This window comes from Pholcus phalangioides, unplaced genomic scaffold (genome assembly GCF_987345545.1).
Source record: "Pholcus phalangioides strain wild (caught in Gottingen) unplaced genomic scaffold, Ppha-v1.0 ptg000017l_1, whole genome shotgun sequence".
Taxonomy (NCBI): domain Eukaryota; kingdom Metazoa; phylum Arthropoda; class Arachnida; order Araneae; family Pholcidae; genus Pholcus; species Pholcus phalangioides.
In genome coordinates, this window is record NW_028301610.1 from 54,607,825 (window position 1) to 54,634,512 (window position 26,688).

Genomic DNA, 26,688 nt, shown 5'->3' on the forward strand with positions numbered 1-26,688 from the left:
TTTTTTATTTTGAGTATTTTTTAAAAATGATAATTTACACAAAATCGTCACAAGCCAGCCTTCTTCCCCAGACGATAAAAAATTAAAAATATTTTAAAATATTCGGCAAAAAAATTAAAATTACGATTAAAAAAATACCTTTATTTGCTGTCTTAACCAATCTATTGATTTAGAATGGTTCTGGACGTTAGTAACTAAACATTTCTCTGAAAGAAAGTTCATGGGCATCCTTCAAAGGTCGAGTCAATGTACACCTCTGATTTCAAGGATGGTATTGTTGTTCTCGTTAATAAATAATAACCATTTACAATATAAATGGTTTGATTTATTAAAATTTGGAAGAGATTCTATGTATGAATAAATTTTCATAATAACCTGTATATCTCTCGGTTGTGTGTGTAAGTAGGATTATAAATTGAGATATTGTGATGGATTACAAATTTTTGTGGTTTATAAGTTTTCAATTATAATTTCATTACAAAGGCATTTCATAATTGTTTAGAGATTTTTTTTACTTTGCATTTATCTACTAACCCCCCCCCCCCAGGTAGGCTATTTTATTTAATTGTAAAACATAAGGTAGACCCTAGGGGCTCTGCCATAAAAATCGAGACTGAAAAGGGCTCTGCGAGTCGAAAAAGTTGAGAACCGCTGTGTGTGTTAAAGGATACATTAAATGTTTCGTGAATTACAGCCAGTGAAGGAAAATTGATGTAATTTAAAAAATAGTTAATGTAAGGAATGAATAAATCAAAAGAGTCAACTATTTTTCGTAAAAAAAATAGCTGGAAACTGAGATTGAAAGTTTTTTTTCATTGTTCTGTGGATAAGCGCTGATTTGCATAGTTTGACCCGATTTTATACATTGTTGGAAGCCTGGGTGCTGTATCCTGGGGAGGGAGCCCCAAGCTAATTCCATTTGTGGTCCAAGAAATAAAATTGCAGGAAGGAAAAATGATGTTATTGAAAAGTCTGCTTCCATTGTGATGCAACTTCAAAGTTTCTTAAAGGAAAATTTTGTTTTTGGCGCAAGATGGCACCGAATTAAAGAGTTTTGGCGTTTTTGTAGCAAAATGTAGCAAATGGCCAGAAATTTTTGCAATTGTAGCAGATTTTCTACCCCTGGCCATGTATATATAGGGAAGATCTTCCTCTGTTGACACACCTCAGTTCTGTTCAATACCATGGTGCTGGCTGCTCGCACGAGTGTGAAGAAATGTCTATTTAACTTTAATTGTTCTTAATGTTTTGTGTCATGCTATAATAAATTAATATTTAATCCACCACATTTTTGCCTCTTAAACATAATTAAGAGGCAGTCTATAAATTGTACAAAATACTAGTTATAAAAATTTATACATAAAAAGAGGGGAGGGCAAAGATTTTCATTATATAAAGAAATAAAAAAGGTTTTACCATCAACCTAATTCAGGATGTGATGGAGAGCCAAGCATTGCTCATGTTACAACAGTTTTTTTGTGTGTGTTTTTCTACATTTTTTTTTTCAAATAAAGGCAGTTTTTTTGGTTAAATATGCAATATATATGTTACCGGCAAAGTATGAAATCCGGCATTCTAATGCCTAGGTATTGCATAGAATGGCTAGGCATTGTATAGAATGCCTAAACACAACCAGGCAAAGTATGAAATTCTTCATCTATAAAACAAACATTGACAAAATTTTCATTATATAAGCAGCATGATGCCAAATAAAATAAGAGATTTTTGTTGAATTATAAATTTTAATAGATTTCTGATAAATGTGATACTTTTTTTCTAAAAAAAAATTTCTTTTTGCTTTCGTGAGAAGGGATCTGTAGAAAAGGGCGGTAGAAAATATTACAATTTCGTCAAATTTAACCATTAATTTTAACCATAATTAGCATTTTTTTCCAACATTTCACAACTTTTTATGAGTGAAAGAATAGGAATAAGTAAGTTGACCATACGTCCTGTATTTCCCGGGGCAGTCCCAGTTTTTCTGGCTGTCCCGACTTTTTTGCAAAACTGTCCCGGGTTTTCACTTATTTTCAATGAAACCAACTTGACTTTTTATTCTTCAAATTAACGATTAAAATTATCTTTCCATCTTAGAAATTACATCACGATAATGAGGCTTTTGGAATAGACGTCATAATCTTCATCAGCATCACTTCGAGGGACAAGCAGAGGATGTTCCCCAAAGAAATCAATGTTGAAATTGCCGATTTTTTACCATAGAAATACGGAAATTTAGTAAGGTTTTCCGCCACATCAATAATTTTAAAAATTGAATTCTCTATTTTCGAAGTATTGAGTTCTCTTAGAGATATGAAGCAAAGAAAATTAAATATAAAATAATTAGCTGGACCTACTTTTGAGTTTGATATTCATGCAATAACATCGATTTCAACTTTTTATTCACATCTTCTCAAGCACGAATATGAAAATTAATATATGTCTCCGTATGGTCTTAAAATACGCAATTGCATCAATCTATATAGTTTAGGATGTTTTGTAATTAATTATGGGCCCATAAATTACGTTGAAAAAATTCTACAGCAAGTATTTTTTGAAGCGAAAACGCAAAAATTGATAACTTGAACTTCAAAATAATTTTCGAAATATCTAGCGCCCATCAAAAAAAATAATAATAATTAATTTCTACGTTTCTTTAATTTTGATTTATGTCTTTCATGAGTTGCGCAGGAAGTCACCATATGGGTTACCTTGTCTACGGTTTGTATGTCCCTCACGAAAGAGGGAAATATCACGTGATCCAAAAAGCCTCCTTACGACTACAAACAAGAATATTCATCTTTAACATTTAACATGTTTTTTGTTTTTTTTTAATTCACTGCAATTTGAAGTGGCGCTTTATTTCCCGTGATTGGTGACTTTTCTGTGATTTTAGCACGAGTTGGCAACTTTGCTTATTTTCTTACTTTACTTTGCTTGGCATCATTTAGCGATAATTAGCATTGTCCCATATTTTGAATCCCAATTTCACGTATTTTTCTCGAGCAAATATGGTCAGCCTAGCAACAAGTAATTCTTTATGTAGAATCTCTATCTCCTGTATTTCTCCACCGGTAAAATATGGCCAACCTACGTATTCCAATTTGTTTTCCGTGACCGACACACCATGGTCACTTTCCCTTGAATAGATGAGTTGACGCACGCTTCATACATTATATTTCTTGTTCATAAATCTGTAGATAAAAATCTTGTTTACTTCAAGACAAAAGGATGTCGCATAATCTGCATGTGCAAGTTCCATTCATCAATGATGAAATATTAACAGTAGAAAGACGGACGGAGGTCTTTATGACCTTGCACACTGTTTAAGCTTACATATCTCTGCTAAGAATAAACCGAACCACCTGGAATTTCTGGACTTTTCCTGAATTAGCATGTTCTTATTGTATAGAAAAGCTTTTTCGTTATCTTTTTTAACAACAAAGATACGAGCAGATATACCTAGAAAGATGAAAGGGGGTCATGCTTATATCCTAGCACATTATACAGTAAATACTACTATCATCGTCACAATTGATTTCTAAGTAGGTTATAATCGTTCTGAAAGTCTTTTTTTACATTTGACCTTCCGCGTGACCTTTCTTTCCCCCTCATTCTTATCTGCAAGTGTCATCAGCAGGTGTGTCATTTTCGGTTTTTGCCAAGCATTCTTGCCATATTACCCTATAAATTGTTCATTCTGGGACGTAGAAAATCCCATTTTCATTTGAAAAAGTTACAGGAGTTTTGTTGACAAGATTTGGTAGGAAAAGTAGGACAAAACCTAGAAAGTAGGACATTTTACCAATAAGTAGGAAGAGTATGACAAATGGGAGCCCTGTTGTAGCAGTTTCAAAAAATATTGTTTTATAGAGAGGAGTTTTTAATATTACACCAGAGATTCCCAAACTTTTGAATCTAGGAGCACTTTTTGGGTACTAATTTAGTCATGGAACAGCAATTTTTTCTCCTGACACTTATCTGATCCATGTACACCAAAATGTATTAGAATTTTGGATAACCTTTGTCAGTGGTTCCTTACCTAGTACCTGTGGATGCCCATGTACCTGGAATCAATCTAGTTTCACTGGTTTTTTTTTGTGATTCTGTAGATGCAAAATGAAATGGTCTTCCTTTGAATAAGCTTCTCAGCATGAAGCAATTCCACTTGCACCATTTCAATTCCACCATGAGAGTATTCATTCATGAAAGTTTCTCACTAGACAGAGATGACAGCACCAGAACACATAACATACACTACTCTGTATATATAAATGCACTGTTAACCTAAACCTTAGCAAAATTCTGACAAAGCTTTTGAAAGTTAAAAAGTATTAAATTGCCTCTAGCTATTGTTACTAGAAAGTTCGTAGGTGCCAATTCACAGACTTAAAAATCTGTAGTTCATCCTGTGATGACATGTTCCACATCAAAGAAAACATGTCAAACAAATAAAATTGAAAAACCGGGGACTTTTTTGAAATTGCAACAGGTGACCATATATAAATCCGTGGTGCATTTTTAACTGTCCTGATTTTTATAGAATAATTACCCCCTTTGCTTGCTTTAATCAGCATATTTGGTGAAAATTACTGATTTTTCTTACTTGAAATCGTGATTCCCTATATTTTTCCTGAGAAAATGGGATCAGCCTGAAATTGCAAGGACTGTAAGAGTATTCTCTTTAGAGATTTTTCATTTGAGGACTTTTAGGGATTTTTCCATGAAATTACGGAAAATCGGAAGAATTAGATTTCAGACTGGAAGATTTTAATAAGGCTGAAAAGTTAGAAGCATTGGATCCTAAGAAAGTTTATATTGTTGAAAATTATAGTCAATGAAAAGAAAAAAGAAAGAAATAATTGAACATACTTATCATTCAATTTTATCCTATTTCTTGTAGTCGGATCAAAATCAAAACGTTTCAGCTGTAAAGTCAGCATATAAGGAAATTTCAAGAATTTTAATCCTTTGTGAGCATTGCATTTTTTGTTACACTGGTCACAGAAATATTGGTTACTTCCTTGTAATATTTCTGGTGTGACAAAAGCTTGAAGTGCTTCTTCCTGAAATTAGTAAGTTAAATCAAATTGTAAAGAATGAAATTGCAAGAAATTGATCTCAGCACTGAATGTTTTTATAAACACATAAAATATTAAGCACGTTTCATGGAAATGTAACTAAAAATGATGTATACGCGTACAACTGCACTTTGCTATTAAAGCACCTACTTATTTATTTTCAATAATCGGTATGTTCATTATACAATTTTAATACTGAATGAACTTCTCTTACATCCAATAATATGAACTCCAATCAGGGTAGTATTCAATTAGTGATGCATTTCATAATTATTTGATTTTTTTTCTGGATGCAAGAAAAGTTACGGTATACTTCTTTAAGGGATGCACTGCACCACCTTTGTAAATACACACCCACTTTCAAAAAATAAGCATGAAATCAAAAATTAGGCACAAATCAGAAGAGACTTCAGCAATTTATTCAAAATTTTACAATATCATAGAAGACGACTAGTAAAAGGAAGAACAATCAGACAAATGACCATTACAGCAACGGTCAATCCATGATTGTACGCTTTCTTCACATGCCACTTCTGAGTCAAAACCTGAACAAGAACAAGATACGGAACGTACTGAAGACCTTGGATAGGAATTAGTAGCTCTTGTTGTTCTCCCTTTCACCCTGTTAAGATGGACATGATAGTTTTCCCTTTTTACCCTGTGAAGATGAAAATGATTCAACCTTATACAAAGATAATGAAATTATGAATATTGTTTCGGAAAATTTCCACAAGACTTCGAGATTGCAAAACAAGAAGCGGTTCGATGGACTACCACAGATTTATTTACAGAACAGCAATTTACAAGCTAATCACAGAGTGGATAACTTTCTCGCAAAGTTCAATCACAACTACCTTTTCATAGTCTCTCTCTTATTCTCTAATTCTCCTCATGTCGTCTTAGTAACACTTTTTAAAGGCTCAGCAAAATTTCTTGAGAATTCTCATAGTTCCTGGAAAATGGTGCCACTGTCTGGAATGTTCTCCACCAATCGCAATTCTTTGTGATAAACAGAAACCAGTATCAACTGCTGTTGCCAACAGAAGATTGCAATATTTTTTTAAGAGCTCTACAAAAAAAAAGAGACCCCCCCCCCCCCCATCTATCATCTATAGGTTGTAACAATATTAACATGACCCACGAGAACGATGGTATGGTTCTTTAAAAACTACAGCTTGGAATGTTTGTCATAGTGAAGCTCTAGGAGCAAAAAAAGCTTCAAGTATTTTGTGTGGGCAAACTCAATTCTATGGAGATGAGAAGTTCAAGTTATAATATCCTCGTGCAACTGATGGAAGGAAAAGGTTTTACTTTTTTTCCAAACATGCCTGATGAAGATTTACTCAATATACAACACATTGTGTACATAATTGACTCTCCTTACTATGAAAAGCATGGTATATTTGCCTTTTCTGATGAAAATGTCAAAATTTGCTTTGAACCTCGAAGATTGTGAATTTTACTCCTTCCGATTTTAATGTTTTGAATATTTCTGTGTTTCTTTCTTTATGTTAAAGAGTAAATATCTATGTGTATGGTGTTTTCATAATTTAAAAAAAAATTATGTTTGTTTATTTTTTATTTATTTATTTATTTCGGTGATTTTCACTGGTTTCAAGTCTGCAAAGTTGCCTTGTTTCCAAGGTAACTTTACCCCAATGCTTTTTTTTTTTTAAATTTTTTCAATGTATAACTGTTTACTTAAGTTGTCATTTTTTAAACAGACTGTGAAACAAGATCAAGACCAATGGTTTTGATGCATTTCGTATATTATCAGTTGACAAAACAGTTTAAAGCAAAAAGCGAAAAAGCTGACCTGGTTGAAGATAAAAATTTAAAAAAAAAAAAATTGTTTTCTTCTTCACCAAACAAAATTCCATTCCTTCAGAAGTATTCATGCAAATTTTCCAGTCATTCTGACCAGTGATTATTATTTTACATCATTTTTGAATTAGAACTTTAGTTATAATTATCTTGTATATAGCTGATTATTTTTTATAAATCACTTACTATAGTACAGTAGAAACTTGGGAAACTTGATCAACTGGGGGGGGGAAGATGATTGTGAAGGAATAAAATAAACTGATATATATATTAAGCCTTTTTTTATTACAATACACAAAAATATATATTTTATTACAGTATGCAATACTCAAATAATTTTAACACAAGACTTTCAGAGTTTGCAATCATAACACACACCCAGATAAAGTGGGGGGTATGCCAGGGGGAATCAATTTTGGAGGATAAAAATGCACATATACAGTAAAACCCCTCTTAAAAGTCACCCATCTTTTTCGGCAAAATAATATTTTCCCTTATATAATAAAAGTATGCGTTTCAACTCCCTGATTAACTTTCACCCCTTTTTTACACACATATTTTTTGTTCCGCCAGTGTCTACCAGATAAGGGATTTACTATACTCCCCAAAACAAGATGTATGTAATGTTTTCAATAAAATCAGGTATGATTATAAAATATTAAAAAATTATCTCACCACACTTCCAAATGTCTGACTAGAACCAAATGGGCGGACGACTAAAGGGACATCCAAAAACGTATCTTGTCTGGCACTTTCATAACCGCACTAAGAACAGATAAAATATTTTTAAGAAACCTAGTATAATAACATTTTCAAGTACCATAATTTCTAGAGGAAGCTGTGCAGTATTAACATGTTTAAAAGTTCTATTTTTAAAACATGTGCAATTACTTCCAATGTACATTTTACCTTTTTTCAAATTCTTTTGTAATAAACATTAAATGTCAATACCAGTTGCTGATATCTCCTTTACTGTCAACATACAGTGAGATACCTCTTAATCAAGGGCTCAGGGAAGTGCTGCCATCTGTGTTTCTTGGTAATGAATGAATGAGTTATTTTCCTTCTCTAATTTTATGCATGTGGTTCCTGCCACCTTCTTGTCACTCGAATTTAACTCAAACAACAAAATTTTCTGCCAAATGGGGGGGGGGGGGGAAAGACAAATTATTGCAAAACAAAACTAAATGCAAGAAGTAAAAAACTGGAGAAAAAATAATGGTTTTTCGACTGTTAAATATATTTATTCTGGATCGCAACACAAAATTCATCGAAATAAGACTGGATCGCTCCGATTTCAAATCATTCAATTAGATACTGAAATGCGACACACCATCCCAGATTCCAATTATTATTTTTTGTTTATTGCTTCTACCATCTTTGTTGACCATGCAAAATTTCATGTACATATCTCAAAACACATCACTATCACTGTTCATCTCTTCACACAGTATTCAGTTTTTTCACCTAATTTATTGATGTGTTTATTCACTTTGTTCCTACAAGCATAGCATATTTTTTGCCCTGGAAATGATTTTGTACAACCATGCAGGGGTGAGAAGTGACAAAGTCCATTGCGGAGCAGCTTCGGAGCAGTTTTGGAGCAGTAAAATATAGGATTCGGAGCAGATATTTATAAATTGGAGCAGCGAAATTAACAATAACATTTTCGTTAACCTTCACCCCTTTTCAAAATGAAACAACTGCACTCTTTTGTTATCAACCATCTTTTTATCAGCTTGTTTTTTGTTTTTGGTGTTTCAGGCTTTTGACACCTTGTTTGAAAGAGCGGCTGTCATGAAATTTTTCACACCAGTCTATTTAAGATGATTTTTGCTTACTAAGGGCGCTATTTGCTGTCTTGAACAGCAGCACTTAAAATGAGCTAAAAATTTTCTATAAGTTTTCAAGTTTTTTATACTCAGAAAGAAATTGTTGGAAAATGGGGGAGAATTTTGGAAGAATCAACACGATGTTTGGCGATCTGACTCGTTCTTTGGCGAGATTGGTGATCTGATACTTGTTTTCTTGGCGATATTGGCGATTTAACGCTCGTTATTCGGCAACATTGGCAATTTAACACTCGTTCTTTGGCAACATTGGCGATTTAACGCTCGTTATTTGGCAACGCTGCCGAATAATGAGCATTAAATTGCCAAAGTTTTTAAATTAACATTCGTAATTCGGCGGACATGCGCTTTCTACTTTGTAATGTTACTACACTCATTGCCATAAAAATTTGCGCACCCAGAAGAAGTCGTCAAAATGAAATGAAATTTTACACATGTAAGTACTACATTGATATAAGTAAGTGATTAGAAAATCCAAGAAAAAAGATCATTTATTGCAGAAAAAAGTACAGATGAACAGAAGTTTTAGTACTCTGTTGGACCCCCTCTAGCGCGAATGCACGATGCGATACGAGCGGGCATTGAGGCATACAAGTTCCGTATGATGTCCTGAGACATCTCGTTCCACAGTTGCTGCAAATGCGCCTCTAGTTCGACCAACCTCATAGGGTGTCCAACTTGCCGTCCCAAATGATCCCAGATATGCTCGATTGGTGACAAATCTGGGGATAGAGCAGGCCAGGGAAGGGTGGTAATGTGGCGGAGGCAGTCTTGTGACATCCTTGCTGTGTGTGGCCTAGCATTGTCTTGTTGAAAAATGGCTCCTGGGAGCCCTGCCATGAGTGGCAACACATGTGGCTGAAGGATGTTATGGACGTACCGCTGGGCTGTCATTGTGCCATGGTTCAATATTAGGGGTGACCGTGTATCATAAGCAATGGCACCCCATACCATGACACCAGCTGTGGGAGCGGTGTGTCGCTGTAAAGCGAAGGCAGGATTGAAGCTTTCACCACGGGGCCTCCACACACGAACACAATTGTCATCACTGCTCAAGTTGAATCTCGATTCGTCGCTGAAGACGACCTGGTTCCATTCTGTTGCAGTCCAATCAAATTGTGCTCGACACCACTCCAAACGGAGGCGTTGGTGGGTGGGTGTCATTGGCAGCACACGTAATGGGCGCCGCGATACCAGATGTCCTTCAGCCAGGCGCCTTGTGATGGTTCGGGAAGACACAGGGGCCCGTAGTGAAGCTGCTGCCTGTGTCTGGATAGCGGCCAATGAGGCAGTTGGCTCTTCGCGTGCATTTCGGATGATGTGACTGTCTTCTCGACGACTGGTCTGTCGAGGGCGTCCTGAACCTGGTCGCCGTGTAAATGACGTCTCTTCTGTCCACTGGTCCCAACACCTCCTCACAGTAAAATCAGAACGGCCTAGTTGACGAGCTACTCACCGAGCTGACCATCCAGCTTCCATCATCCCGATGATTCTTCCCCTATCGAACTCTGACAACTGCTCATATGGTCTTCGACGGCGGCGTGACAGCATGTCTACCTCAGCATTTCCTTCGCAAACGATTAAATACACTCCAGCAAGCTCTGCTTACCTGTTTTATACTCCAAGGAGAACAAAGTTCAACGCCCTCTAGTGTCATTACGCAATGCGCAATCACGCTGCATTTCTAATCATTTGCATATCTGCCCGACATGTACCTTCAGGCCAACTTTCGTTTCGATCCCACAATTATTTCTTGGTGCGCAAATTTTTATGGCAATGAGTGTATTTAGACCCCGCCGGAAATGGTCCTTTTCTAGTCATTTTTATATTTTATTACCTTTAACATTGATTTTGGGATCGATCGGCGAGATCATGTCCCGCCGATCGGCCGCCATGTTACAATCTTTTGCGTTGCCAGATGCCGAATGTCATGCAATATTTTTAGTTCATGCGAATATGTAAATTTCTCAAATGTTACGTCGATTCTAGCGCCGCCGAGTCTCGATACGGGTTGGTTCCGGTAAGGCGAGATGGGGAAATTTTCCCTTATATGCCAGTAGTGTGCAACGAACAGTCACGTTGATCGTTGGACGTTAAGGGACCTACACACGTTCAGTTATGCCTGCACAGTTATACCTGTACAGGCATAACTGAACGGTTCGATGCATCCACACCATTCAGTTATACCTGTGCAGGCGAAGCTTCTGGAACCGGTTCTAGGCAATCTGTGGGGATATTTTCATTCTTCGATCTCTGTCTTCGCGGTCTTTTGATCAGTTCGGATTTTTTCATAGTCTATAAAGTTCGGAATTTTCTAGTATGATTTCCACAGATGATGCTTTCGGTGAAGTTGGATTGGTTATGGCACTGAAAGTTATTAACTCAAAAAGAAAGAAGAAAAAAACGGGTAAAGATTGGTTAAAAAAAAGGCAACAATATTCGCCCGTTAAATTATTACAGGAATTGAGATTTGCACCAAAAGATTGGCATAATTTTCTCAGAATGGATCAAGATACCTACTCAAAGCTTCTTTTTTTTTTTCAATTTCTTTCGGATATTGCTTCGCAAACTGTTTATTTTTTTAACAACACTGTCTCTGTTCTCTAGAGGATCTATTTCTCTCATTTTCCACACCAATCTCTCATAACTATCATCTTTCTTCATTTTGTTATGGTAATCTTTAGTTTTCACCTGCAACAAGCATTTCTTATTCCTATACATTTCAATGAATTCTTCCAAATGTTCGCCCTGCCCGTTTCAAAGATCACTCGTCATTATAAACCTCGAGTCGTGAAAACTAAACTGAACTCTGAACTAAACTCTGGTGGAGTGTTGAAATCTGTGTTTCCCAAAGTAGGACTATTCAGGCTATGAATGGACACAAGGGTGTGATGGGGGGACAAGAGGAAAACATCTGTTTTCGAAAACTCAGACCATTTTACCAAAGAAGCCTTTGTAAATATGGGCCTTGGGCAAAAAAAAAAAAGAAAATAAAATAAAACTAATATTGCACACAGAAATTCGTACTTGTTTCATCAGAGCTAAAGTGTTTTTTTCTCCCTTTGAATGTGCGCTGTACATTCCAGATGTATTGTAACTGTAAATTGATCGATAAAGCCTACTGTCACAGATCTCCACATCATCTGGGGTCCTGCATCCCCGGGGGCTGGTTTTACTAATGAATATTGTCATTATTCGAGCCATTTCTCCCCAACCCCCACAAAGGTGGGATTGTTATCAGGATTCTGGTTTCAGAGCCCGAGATGATTCCAATCATTCTTCTTTCCCACGTTAAAAAATTCACTATTTTAGGCGGCTCGGCAAAGAGAATAGCCTCTGTGCCCTGCGGCAGGATGTGGGTGGGAAGGGGTGGGGGGTGACGCCCAAGAGCCGCGACGCACACTTTGAGGAAGACTGCTGTAACAGAAGATGTTTGTTGAATCTACACCATAAGTACAATAATGTATTCTGATGTTACTAAAACCTCTCATAATGACCGATTTTCATGACTTAAGTAAAAGGCACTACTGCCTACTCATGCTTATCAAGAATGCTATCCATATCTACAGTGATTATGACAATACGTATAGGCAATAAAAGATAAATTTTGGTATTACAATCGACGCCCAACATAACGACCCCTTCGTCCCATCGAGAATGGACGTTATATTTGGAGCAAGGTCATAGCGAGGGGGAGACTTGGGGTTGTGGTCAGGCCTGATTGGGACGGTCGTTATATAAGTAAAACATAAAACATTTGGGACTTACCCTACCAGTCTTTGTCGCTATAACGTGAAGTTGTCATAACGAGCGTCGACTGTATCTTCGAAAACAAGCATCGTTTCTCCTCTGAATATACAGATAGGGGATACATGCTCCTTCAGCATCGTATGATAGCATTTTTTTGTCACGATAGCGTCGATTTAAAAAAAATAACTTTTTTGACTTCAACATTTTTATGGTAACTTACATAGTGTTTTTCCTTGAAATAAAACTGCATTTTCACGCGACGTCTTACGATTAATTCAACTCAATTAGAAATTGACTTATTATTAAGCATAGTATGTATATTAATAGTATTACTCAATGATATAATTATATTATCAATCGTATATCTTTCTCAAAGAATTTTTTGATTGTTTTCTTACGTTTAACTAGCGTAATTTCATCTGAATTTTTTTCTTTCAATGTTTGAGCTGAAAGTTGAAATTCGTTGCAATTTGACGAGATGTGCCCAAAAAACAAATTCAATGATATTCATTGAATGTAAAAGAAAATAATAAATTACAGTGATTTTTGTCCTATTGATGCTTGCTGGTTTTCGGTCAAGAAAGGAGTGGGAATCCTGCGTTTGAAATTGCAAACAATTGCAAATATTAACTAACTTGTATAAACACTGGCTTGATTTCTAGGAATCTTGATTTCTAAAGGAAGCACATGTGAAAGAATACTAAAATAATCTGATGTCACGGGGCCCTTAAAATCTCCAACATCCCTGGTTAGAGACCTCCTCTCTAAATAATCAATAAACAATTAATAGTCATAGCACATTATTTGAATATAGAGCTTGTGTGTTTCGGTGCATAATTTCTGGCAAATTTATTGAAAAGAGTGATTTCAGAAACAAAATTGCGAATTTCAACAATGGTCGAAATATTTCTAAAATGTTATTTCGATTTTTTTATTCGATATGAAATTGTAAGAAAATATCGTGAAAATTACGCCATTAGAAAAATTTCTTCTAATTAAATGGAGTCCCTCTCCAAAACAAGTTATTCAGTTGTTCTATTACATTATCAGTGAAAAAAGAAGAGGGAAGAAAGAGAGAGAGAGAAGGGCGAATATAAGAAAGCGGGAAAAAATAACTGCGCAGTTATACCTGATGGCCCATACACACGGTCAGTTATACCTGTGCAGGCATAACTGCACAGTTGTACCGAATCGAAAAACCATTCCCTTCAGGTCGCCTGTGCAAGTAACTGACGGCCCCTACACACGGTCAGTTGTAGTTATGCTGCACAGTTGGCCTGTACAGGCATATAACTGCTCAAGTATTACTGAGCGTGTGTAGGGCCCTTCACATTTCATTTCATCCCGCCTCGTTCCAGCCATGAGTTGATGATCTAGCAGGGTGCCTCGGCACCGTTCAATCCATTGATCGTCCTCTTCATCTAGTCAAAAATCGCTCATCCTGTGTTGAAGTGTCTACGAGATGTCGGATCTCATCCGTTAAGGGATATTCGTCGGGTTCACCTCTTCGGGTGCCTGATGCTGTTGCAATGGAGCCTCCCCCTCTCTAGGAGACCGCACGGATAACTCAAGAAGTGAACTGTTCGCGTTCTTGTGACAGTGACATCCAGAAGGCTGTAATCGATGGACCGATCGGGTGAGAACGTTTGAAATCCGTGATATGTTAACGCTAAAACTCTAAAGCAAATTCACTGTTGGCCTAAAATGTTGTAAAATATAAAGATTAACGCCAAATTAAAAGTCTTAAGAAAACGAAATAGTTGTTGAATCATTGTTGTCATCTCTGTAGCGAAAATATTTTGGAAGATAAAAATAGAATCCGGGAAGTAACCTTACATCGTTACAACTTGTAACATTATACCATTAGGCCCCCGCGGAAATCGTCTTTATCCTCTTTATCATTTTAATATATTTTAGTTTGTTTTACCTTTTTGTCTCCGAGATCAATCGGCATGATCGTGTCCGCCGATCGGCCGCTGTTATGTTTGGTTGCCAGAATCAGTATTATAATTTTTACAATATTTCCTTTTCTCTCATGAAATTATATAAATTAGATGCAAGTTCAATACCGCACCTTCGATCTTGTGATTGGTTCTATCATAAAGGAAATGCTCCTATACAAAAACCAGATACAGATGTGCTTCACTACGACTTACGCTCCGATTCTACTACTTCAGACTAACGTCTTGTCTTAGTCACTAAGGCGTCACACCCTGTTGAGGTATGAGCTAGATAGTCTCTCTGAAATAATAAGTTGAAATTGTAGAGGTATGCCCTTGGCACCTCCCCCGTCTCATCGCTGGACTTCATGTAAAAACCCAACGTTGTCGTGATCCTGTCACCTGTGGATTGGTTAGTGGCCAGACCAGCTACCCGTGGACGTTCGCCTCCAGTTCCCTACGTAGTGGCGGAGCTGTAACCTCAACGTGTGTTTGGAGATACCAAAACCCATCTGAAGCTGGTGTCTGGGAGTCTTCTGCGGTGAGGTAGACACCTGGGAGTGTCTATCGGACAATGTGAACTAATACGTGAAAACCTGGACATGGCGGTGAGACCGTTCAGTTTTATTGTTCTCTTATAATATTGAGAGAAAGGTTTAACTGTGATAATTGTTGTTAAAACGTTATATAACTAGTTAATATATAATTGAATACATGCTTATAGTTTAATCAAAATCTTGTCTCTTTCATTGTTGTCACCCATTCAATGGTTACTGGGGTAAAAATGTTAAAGAACAGGGAAATGCAAGCCTACATTGCATACTCCCGGAATGAAATTTTTTTTCACGAAACATTGGGATTTGACGCAATGACGATTGGCTACAGTAATTTCTGCTGCTTCCAGTGGCAACTTTTTTTTAAAAATGGAAACTCACTCTCATTTGCGCTTTAAAGCTGAAAGACATTGCAAACCATCTTCGGTTCCACGATCACGGATAATATTGAGGTTTCACGATGGAAAGCCCGATGAGGGGCCGATAATTTAAATAAAGCGATAATACAATAGTAATTTCACTGTACTTAAGTATAGGGAATAAAACACGCTCGGAAAGAATCGTTTCGTGGCTAGCAGGAACAAAAACATTTTGGGCGTCCTTTCCGAAATTCCGGGTATACTGAAGCAAAATTCGCTATTTGGCGCAGAAAACTACGAAAATACACTATTGGAGCAGGATGGCGCAAGATGTTAGTTTTGGCGCAGAGTTCCCACCCCTGAACCATGTATTTCATTTATACGTGAAAAATACAAGTTTACTATCCTTAAACCTTTCATTTTTTTCTAATGACATTTAAAAGCATGATTTCAGGTATATTTCATACTTCCTTGGGAAAAAAGCTCTATGATGCTTACACACAGTAGATTCAGAGAACTTGCTCCACTCTTGAAGATCAAAAGATTGATGTCTGATGGGTCCAATGATGTAATTTGGGTAACAGATTTTTCACTTTTGCATAACACTTTTTATGACAGTCAGATCCAGTTTTTTTCCAACACTATAAATTTCAAGTGTCTTTTCTGACATTTTACTTTGAATTCTAAAATGATATAAAATATTTAGGTCAAAAGGAAATTGTGTTATCATAAGAAAAATTTGCTAACCCTGGAGTAGGCTACTCTATGGAGCACATTTTCTGTCTTCAGCAAGATCATAATTGAGACTTGCATCATTTGTATGTGGGGGCAGTTTAATTCTAACACTTTTGTTTTAGTTTTCTCAAAGAAGCAGCCGCAGTGACTTTATCATCACCGGATGATACAAATACAAATACAAATACAACGCCACAACAGGCAAAATGCCCAACGAGGTGGCTGATAAAAAGATGCCCATAAAAATATGGATGTCATATGTTTCAAAAATACAGCAACCCCATTAAAAATGCAATTAACACAAATTATAAACAATATATACACATGATACAATATTATACAATGCCCATAAAGAATACTTATGGTTGTCTTATTCTAAGAATGGATAGCTTCTCGATTTACCCCAACATGTTTATCGTATTTCTTTTTAAACGTGTCAATTGTGTTACAATTTACTACCTCCGGGGGTAAGCTATTCCATTTATTAACAACCCTATTAGAGAAAAATTCCCTGCGACACCATAGCCTTGCATTGTCCCTCACCAATCGATACTGGTGTCCCCTTGTAAAAGCAGTTGATTGGCGGTGTACTAAAAGTTCATGGTCCATCCTATCCATCCCATTGAAAATTTTGAACACTTCGATCATATCTCCTCGACACCTGCGTTCATCCAATGTAAACATATTCAAAAAATGAAGTCTCTCTTCATAACTCAAGCCCTGTGTGCCAATAAGGACACGCGTAGCTCTTCTCTGCACCCCTTCAATCAAGTCTATGTCCCTCTGTAGGTATGGTCTCCAAAACCTTACAGCATACTCCAGTCCAGGACGAACTAAGCCTTGAAAAAGCGGAAGAATGACTTTAGGAGAACGCGAAGAGACCTTTTTGAAAATGAGACCAAGCATTCTATTCGCTTTTTTGACAACCGCTGAACAATGTTCAGAAAACTTAAGTCGCTCGTCAATGAGAATTCCCAAATCGGTGACTCTAGTTGCATCCGGGATAGTGACACCATTCAACTCGTAAGAGAACCGTGGGTTGTTCGAACCAAAATGAGCGACCATGCACTTATCTACGCTAAACATCATGCTCCATTCATTTGCCCATGCTGCAATCTTGTTTAAGTTGGTCTGGAGCAACTCCCTATCGCTTTCCTTCCCGATTACCCCCATTAGCTTCACATCATCTGCGAATTTGCTAGTAATTCCATCGATACCCTGATCGAGTTTGTCGATAAAAAGTGAAAAAAGTATGGGGCCAAGGACACTTCCTTGAGGAACTCCACTTGTGACGTCTGTCCAACCAGAGAATTCCCCGTTCACCATAACTCGTTGTGACCTATCTCTTAACCACGATTCTATCCAATTCAGAAAGTTGCCCCCTATTCCAATCTCGTGTAAACGCTTCAAGAGTTTGCCATGTTGGACCCGATCGAATGCCTTCTGGAAATCAAGGTAAACAACGTCGACATTTTTGCTCTTACCCAAAGCCTTAGTCACGTAATCATAGAAGCAAAGGAGGTTAGTTACACATGACTTCCCCTTCCTGAACCCATGCTGATTATCCGACAATACATTATTCTCGTCTATCCACTTCACAAACTGCCTTTTGATGATAATTTCCAAAATTTTCGAGAGGGAGCTCGTCAAACTCACTGGACGACAATTTGACTCCGCTTCTCTACTACCCTTCTTAAATATCGGAACAACATTAGCAAGTTTCCAATCTCTTGGGACGATACCCTCAGCAACACTACTCCTGTATATCTGTGCCACTGGCCCCAACAATTCATTAGCACATTGCCTGAGGACCCTGGGATAGATATCATCTGGTCCTGGTGCTTTGCTTGCACATACATTTCTTAGAAGATTTAGGACCTCCACGTCTTCTACTTGAATATCGTTGAGGGTTTTATTACCCCATGCAACACCCATATATCGAATATCATTATCTCCATTAAAAACCGACGCAAAAAAGTCATTGAAAGCACTACACATGCCTACATTGCTCTCTACTTTTGAGCCTCCTATCGAGAGGGGGCCAACTGTCCCCTTACATCCATTATTGACGAATCGAAAAAATGATTTTGGGTCAGAGCCAATGTTATCAGCCAACCTAGATTCAACTTCCTTTTTACTATCCCTTATCGCTTTCTTCAACAGTCTTCTTTTATCAGTAAACAATGATGGGTCACCTCGTCCACTTTTATACTCTCTGAATGCCCTTTTCTTTTCAAGATAAACGTTCCGCACGCTATCCGTGAACCATAGAGGGTGCGATGTACAAACACGCTTTTTTCAAACAAAGGGTATGACATCGTGCAAAACAGTTATTATGATAAAGTCTTTATAAACAAATAAGACACCAGCCCTCGAAAGGACAAAGACAAGTGTGCCATAGTTTATATAAGGGTGATCAAATGAAAAGGTACGAAATGACACGGTGGGTACAAATGTAGACTTTATTCAAAATATACACCATAGGCCTGAGTACAACGATCCCACTGATGAACAAGCTGCAGGATTCCTTGTTCCCAGAATTCCTGTGGCCGTGACGAGACCCAGTCCTTCACAGCGTCCTTGAATACGTCGTCCGAGTTGAAGCACTTCCCTTTCAGGCGTTTCTTCAGTGGACCAAACACATGGAAATCGCAGGGCGACATGTCCGGACTGTGGGGCGGATGGTCCAACGGCTCCCACTTGAACTTGGCCAGTTCCATGTGTGTGACTTTGGAGACGTGTGGACGCGCGTTATCATGGAGCAGAACCACACCCTTCGTGAGCAGCCCCGGTCTTTTGTTTTTGATGGACCTGCGTAGGCGTCGCAGTGTCTCACAGTACACATCAGAGTTAATGGTTTTTCTGTGCTTGAGGAATTCCACAAGTAGCGGACCTTGAACGTCGAAAAAGACGGTAAGCAACACCTTGCCTGCTGACGGCACGGCTTTGAACTTTTTAGGGGGAGGTGACGACCCATGCTTCCACTGCATGCTGTCCCTCTTTGTCTCTGGCTCGTAGTGATGGCACCGGTTTCTCACCTTCCGCTGTCAGAAATCGGATACACCTCGCTGCTCCTCAATCGTCGAATTTTGCAACACGAACGCCATCTTGTCCTCATACGGTCTGCCGCATCATTTGGACGCCGCTTTTGATCAGAGCCTCTGCTCTCTCCTGCGCATGCGGGCGCCCGAGCATGCTCTGATCCCAGTCAGAGACTCCAATCGCATCCCGAGATGTCTCACTACGTTCTCCCATGGCGGAATATGCAATATTTAACTGTTACGTTTTTACGTCGTTTTGTACCTTTTCATTTGATCACCCCTTGTATCTTCACAGAAGCTATTATTTTTTACAATCATCATCACAACAAGAAACATCACATCTAATGTATCACCACCAGGCATTATATACATTAGGTTTTAATTCTACTCTCTTCCATCTACCTCAGCCACAATCAGGTTGTATACGATAATTATTTAATTCTTTGTGATTTGATGCCTCATATTCTGGCTTTTTATCAGCAATTTTAAATTATTTCTTGGGAAAAATCTATAGGCCTGCATTAAATATTATAATGTAGAATTTTTTCACAGAAGTATAACTATTTCATATTTATAATATATATTACAAGTAAATATATGTTCATTGAAATATATGCTGTAAAACTCAAAGTAATTAAAAAAAAATTTAAAACTGTTTTGGTAAAATACCTTCATAATTAAGCATGTTAAAAAACTTCAAAATACATCTATATATATATGGTTAATAATATTATCTGGATTTATCAAATACAAAATTCTTTACGCAAAAATATAATATCAGATTGCAAAAGTTTGCCTTTGTTGCATAATAAGAAATATTTATAGATCAATAATCGGGGGGGGGGGCACAGTCATTATTGCTGGAAGGGGGGCATGATGATGATGATGTCAATTCATATATACATTAGATCAGTCGACTCTACCTTTGACGCTGGGGGGGGGGGGGGGGGCACTCACACAACAGCAATAACACGCACTAAACATAGGCTCCGCACTAAATCTAAAATACCTTGATTTTTTTTATTTGATTATTGTTTATCTATTTATTTGGTTGTTTTTACTTGATTTTATTTTGCCCTCGAATTCTGAAGAATGGCTAAAATTATATACGGAGTTGAAGGATAGTATAAAATATATCTCATGCTGGTCATCTTCCCACAATACTTGTGCTGGTCCTGTCCAGACTGCTTCTATGCCTTCAAAAATCAAGACGGAAATGTGCTAGTTGTCTGGTGTTGCATCGGCCGCAGGATATGTCTGAGCGTCTATCGAATGTATCTCTACAGACAATAAATCCGGATCAAGTGACTCCATGTTTGAGCACCGGCGTAAAATGAAAGGATCGTTCCCCATGGCAACTTGTGGTCTCTAATTTGAAAAAAAGCACTCGTTACATATGGAAGAGATGAAAAACTTGCAAGAGCAATCAGATGAGGGTTTTGATATGAATAAGGGCATAAGGCTGCTGTTATCATTACATATGGACTTGGTCGAAAACCTGATGAGAATCGAGGAGAATACCGGAAATATACAGTCAAGACTGGAGGAGGTTGAATCTACAATCAGGTGCATGGATGAAAGAATAAAGGCATTAGAAAATTCCCATGTTGATCCAGCAATTTCTGCTGTCGAACCATCGACGAATTACGATAATCCGATGTCTAAGATAGATGATTTGGAGGATCGTTCGAGACAAGATAATCTGGTGTTTTTTGGTATCGCCGAGGAGGAAAATGATTTGGAACTCAAAATTAAGGAGATCTGCGTCGACCGTCTAGGAATAAGTGATATCGTGATGGACAGAGTGCATCGTGTGGAAGATAAAGAAAAAGTGGCCAACGTTTGATCATTAGTAAGTTTACCTTCCACGCTCAAAAAAATTTGATGCTCCAAAACCGATCAAAACTAGAGGGAACAAATATCTACATCAATAAAGATTTTTGTCATTGTACAAGAACTATTCAATATAAACTGCGCCAATTTGCACAATCATTAGGATCTAATTTCGTGATCAAGTATAAAACTCTTTTCTGTGGTGATCTGATTTATCGATATGATTGTGACAGTGACACTGTCACTCGAATTGAACGGCAGGGCAGTGGATCTTCTGAATCCAATACCACAGTTAATGTTCAGCTAGTTTAACATTAATGAATCCCTGGTAACCAGAAAAGAGGTCGATAATGAAAAATCTAATACAGTAAGTAATTTTGATGTGAAATCATTGATTTTTTTACAATGTCGAGGGTCTAAATAACAAAGGTATATTTCCTAATTTTGGAACGATTTTTTCTCTCATCATTTTGTTTGGTTGAAAAACATGGCATTTAAATACAGCTAATATTCCTAAACCAAGTAGCAATTTTGATTTTATTGATCAATTCACAGTCAAACAGTCAACTTTTGGTCGTACTAGTGGTGGCATTCTGTTTGCGTATAATAGAAAATCATTTATGAATGTGCATGTTGTTCAGAAAAATATATTTTTTATAATTACTGAATGTAATTTTATTGATATAGAAAAATGCCTCTTTATTTTTTCATATTTCCCTCCTGATAAAGAGTATGATGTAGACTTTATTGAATTTTCAACATATTTAAATGATCTGTGCGAAGATTATGTCTATACCATCATAGCTACTGATTCAAATGCCAGAATGGGTGAAAAATTATATTTTCCGTTTGTGTTTGAACCCTTAGGTGGCGCCACTGGAATTTTTGTATGTATATATATCCTGTGTAACCGTGTTGCGGGGCTTACTAACTCGCAAACTGTTTAGCTTGTTCTTCATCATGTCTTCCGCGGTGATGCTTATGTGTGTTCGCGTGCTGTACGTTTTAACTGCACTGTGATTAGTTTCTAATGTATTAATAAGTTCACATTAATGAATTAAACCTCTGATGTGTTTTCTTGCATACACTGTTGTCGAGTGCTGCCTTACCACCCGGTCACTACACTGGCGAGAAGGATTATTTAAATCGACGACCGTAAATTATGAAGTAAGATTTTCAATTCATTATTTTTTGTGAACATGACATTGGGAAGCGTTCAAGCTTTTAATCCGTTCATCGAACAGTGGTCATAATGTTGCGCGTTTGAAGCAATATTTAATTGCGAATGAGATTGTTGATCCACTTCCTGAGAAAGCCATATTTTTGACAGTAGTAGGCTCAGAAACCTAAAGTAGGCTATGCGATTTGCTCTCTCCTGCGTTACCCACTGACAAAACTTTCGAGCAGTTGGTTCAGCTTTTAACAGCACATTTTGAACCGACCCCTTCAGAGACTGTTGAGACTCTAAAATTTTTCAGGAGAAATCGTTTGCTGGGGGAATCGGTACAAACTTTCATCGCAGAATTGCATCACATGTCGAAATATTGCAATTTTGGCAATTTCTTGGATCGTATGTTATGCGATCGGATGGTTTGTGGAATTGAATGTGAAGAAATAACTCAAGATTTGGTTCAGCGACCAACTTCAAACTTTACAACGTGCCGTCGAAATAGCTGTTGCCGTGGATTCAGCTACGCGCAATGTTGGTGACATTAAAAATTCTACTGCATCTCCAGGCGTTCACTTAGTGCAATCAAGAGATCGAGAATTACGGGAATGACAGCCGGTTAATTCTAGTAAATGTTCAACTAAAAATAACTTTCGTGAAAATTGCTGTATGCGGTGAGGATCCAACAAACATTTTTCATCTTCTTGTCCGCATATAAAAACCATTTGTCATGCGTGTTAAAAATTTGGACATCTTGCCTGAATATGTCAATCGTCACAAAAATCAAATGCCAAGTTGAGAGTTAAAAGGGTTGATCCGAAAAACAAAAATTCCAGTGGCGCCACCTAAGGATTTAAACACAAATATGCAACAGTTTGAAAATGATGAGCGCACAGAGGTTGATTTTTATCGTTCCTCTAAAGATAAGGCGACTAATTTTAGGGGTCATCGATTTTATGATTTTGCTATTGAAAACAATTTTGTTTTACTAAATGACATGAGCAAATCGGATAGTGAGGGTGAATACTCCTATTTATCATACAATGGTACTAGCACGATTGATTTGTCTCTTACCCTGTTTATAAGAACTTTTTATGGATTTTGAAGTAGGAAAAAACCCAGCATCAAAACATATGCTGATAATAACGAAATTCATATTTCATACAGTAAATATATATAGTAAATCTATTAAACCAAGTACCCCCTTTAAAAAATGTTTGTGGAAAGAATCAGTTAAAGAAATTTTCTAGTCCGAGTTGAATTTTTTGATTGAATCACACAGGATTCTGATATTGATGCAAACTGTTTTGGAGACCTCTTAATTACAGCAGCAGAAAAAGCTGAGATGATTATAAGTTTGGGGAATGGTAATCGTAAATCTAACTCTAGATCTTCCTCTCATTATTGGTTTGACAAGGAGTGTTCAACACTCAGATCTGAATTCTTTGTATACTTAAAAAAAAACTAAGAACAAATTTCAATGAAATCAACTTCGAAAATTTCAGAAGGCACAGAAATAGATATAAAAAAATATGTATGAAGAAAAAACGAATATTTGAGCAGTGTGAGCTCCACTATTTGCCACACAACAAACACTGTTGTTTACTAGGAGATTGTCAATAGATTTAGAAACAAAAAAAGTATTTTCACTCTAAATAGTGTCTCATTAGAAAATTGGCAATTGCACTACGAATGTTTATTCTCGCAAAATGCTAATGATGAACAGGATATAAACCTTGACATTTCATCTCATTTAAATCCTGAATTTGATAATATCCTGGATAACGATATCTTGTATATTGAATTATGTAATGCAATAGATAAAATGGGAAAGCTCATGGGAATGACCTAGTATTGAATGAATTTTTGTGGCACGGATACATAGGGAGATCTTGCTGAAAATCTTCAATGATATTTTTCATTGTGGTGATGTTCCCGAAAAATGGATGGAAGTGATTGTATGACCTATATACAAGAAGGATGATCCTGCAAAGCCAGAGAATTTTCATCCTATCTCTTTGGCTTCTACAGTCATTAAACTTTTTATGTCCATTTTAAATACTAGAGTAAATACTTGGCTGATTGACCGAACTGCAATTTCTGAGGAACAGGCAGGATTTCGAATGGGACGCAGTTGTAACGATCATAGTTTTACTCTCAATTATTTAATTCAGAGAAAACTATCTAAACCCAAGGGTCGCTTATATACACTTTTCGTTGACTTCAGGACGGCCTTTGACTCAATGGATCACACAATTCTTTGGTCTGTTCTCAGAAGAGTAGGCATCAGTGAACACTTCTTCAGGATTATTAAGAATATGTATACTAAAGCTACAGTGCAAGTAAGAACAAGTTTTGGCCTAACTAATAAAATACCAGTAACCCTTGGAATTATACAGGGTGAAATTCTTTCTCCTAACTTAAGTCATTCAAATATAAACTGAATGAGTCTTTGAATAAATCCGATACCCAACCCCTATGGATCGGACAAGAAACAGCAGTCCACTGTCTCTTTTATGCAGATGATACTGTTATCACATCCGAAAGTGTGATAGACCTACAAAAGAAAATTAAAATACTTGAACAATTTTGTTCAAAATATAGGTTAAAAGTAAATATTAATAAAACGAAGGTTATGGTGTTTCGAACGGGTGGAAAGCTTAAGAAAACCGAAAAATGGAGCACCCATCCAAGTGGTGTCATCCTATACTTATTTGGGAATACTGTTTTCTTCCTTCGGAAAATTCTCATTGGCCAAACAAATATTTATTTCAAAGGCTAAAAATGCTATTTCTGCGATTTGGCCAGTTCTCACTCAAACTAAATGTACATCAATTAATGTAGCTCTCAAGTTATTTTCATCTCTTGTGACTTCTGCTCTTTGATATGGCACTCCGATTTGGGTCACTGAATATATAAACGACTTTGACGTAATTTTAAATATCTTTGCAAGAAAACTATTACACCTCCCGAGGGAAACACCAGGGACCATTCTCAGATCAGAACTTGGTTTACCAAGAATGTCAGTCCTTTTTAAAAAACTTTTACTTTGTTTCCTAATACAAATTTTGAAAATGCCATCAGGCAGATGTAAGGAAATGTACTATGTAGTTGTAATTGTGTTAAGGTGTGGGTGGCTGCAGACACACCCATACTTTTGCAGTGTTTTGTTCTTGAGAAATAATTCTGTTATTCGTAAGCTATTTAATTGTTAAAGAATTAATAAATTTACTTCTGTTAAAAACTAGAAATTTCTTTGAAATCATTTGTCTCTCTCCTTTGTGTATCGATTGCACCGATTTCGCCAGACCAGAATCCTGGGTAGTTATGCTGGGTTGTCGCACTTGAAGATGGCATAATTGAACGTGCAAATACGTGCTGGAGCTCGGCTTGCTTCCTTGTTAAAAAGAAAACTGGTGATTGACGTTTCGTAATTGACTATAGTATAGTGAATAAAATAACCGTTCCTGATCGTTATCCACTTCCCCGAATGGATGATATTTTACAACGTATCAGAAGTGCAGAGTTCGTTATGACGTTAGATCTTTCCGCGGGTTATTGGCAAGTGAATATACGATTAGAAGATCGAGATAAAACAGCGTTTTTGACTGACAACGGCATGTATAGGTTCCGGGTCATGCCTTTCGGATTAAATAACGCCCCCCGCTACCTTCCAGAGGATGATGACACTAGTATTGGGGCATCTGGTTGGCAAGTGTTGCGAATTCTATCTCAATGATATCGTCATTTATAGTGCCAATTTTCGGGACCATTTACTTAATTTGGAGGAAGTTTTTTCGTGTCTTAATAGAGCGGGGCTCACTATAAACCGGAAAAAATTTTTGTCTGCAGAAGAAAGAACTTGAATATTTAGGACTACTCTTGACTAAAGAGGGGTGGTGCGTTAGATCAGGAAAAGTTGAGGCAGTAAAAGATTTTCCGATTCCTGTTAATACCAAGAGTTTACAAAGATTTTTGGGACTATGCAGCTGGTTTCGCCAGTTTGTTCCAAGATTCAGTGAGATTCATTGCTGAGCCTCTTCACCAACTTACAAAAAAGGGTGTAAAATTTATATGGACGGACGTCCACCAAAAGGCATTTGAGAAGTTAAAGATGCAGCTGTTGGGTGCTCCTGTACTAAGTACAAGAAAACCAGAATGTCGAATGAAAATCTATTGTGACGCTTCAGGAATTGGTCTTGGTGCTGTCTTGATACAATGGGAAAAAGATGGAGAAAGACCTTTAGCGTTTGCTAGTCGAGCTTTAAATAAAGCTGAACGAAATTATAGTGTCACTGAACAAGAGGGACTGGCGGTCGTGTGGTCTTGTCAGAGGTTTAGAGGTTATTTTTCAGGAGATGAGATAACTGTAGTGACTGATCATAAAGCCATTTCATGGTATTTAGATGTAAAACAACTGAAAGGACGGATTAGCCGTTGGGCTCTTATTCTTAACGAGTATCCTATTCACATTGAATATAAAAAAGGGATTGAAATGGCAGTGCCAGATACATTGTCTCGTCATCCTTTTATGGGAGATGTAAGTGAAGTGATGA

The 26,688-nt window shown here is 37.2% G+C and overlaps 1 protein-coding gene across 1 annotated transcript in view; it reads right to left on the minus strand.

Annotated features, from left to right (window-relative positions):
- Usp47 (ubiquitin specific protease 47) overlaps positions 1-26,688 on the minus strand; it is a 507,668-nt gene that overhangs the window by 301,162 nt on the left and 179,818 nt on the right. The window contains exons 10-11 of the mRNA XM_089246367.1: positions 7,578-7,667; positions 4,870-5,063 (exon numbers count right to left, since the gene is read on the minus strand). Coding sequence (XP_089102493.1) covers positions 4,870-5,063; positions 7,578-7,667 — 284 coding nt within the window. The remainder of the gene's footprint in view (positions 1-4,869; positions 5,064-7,577; positions 7,668-26,688) is intronic.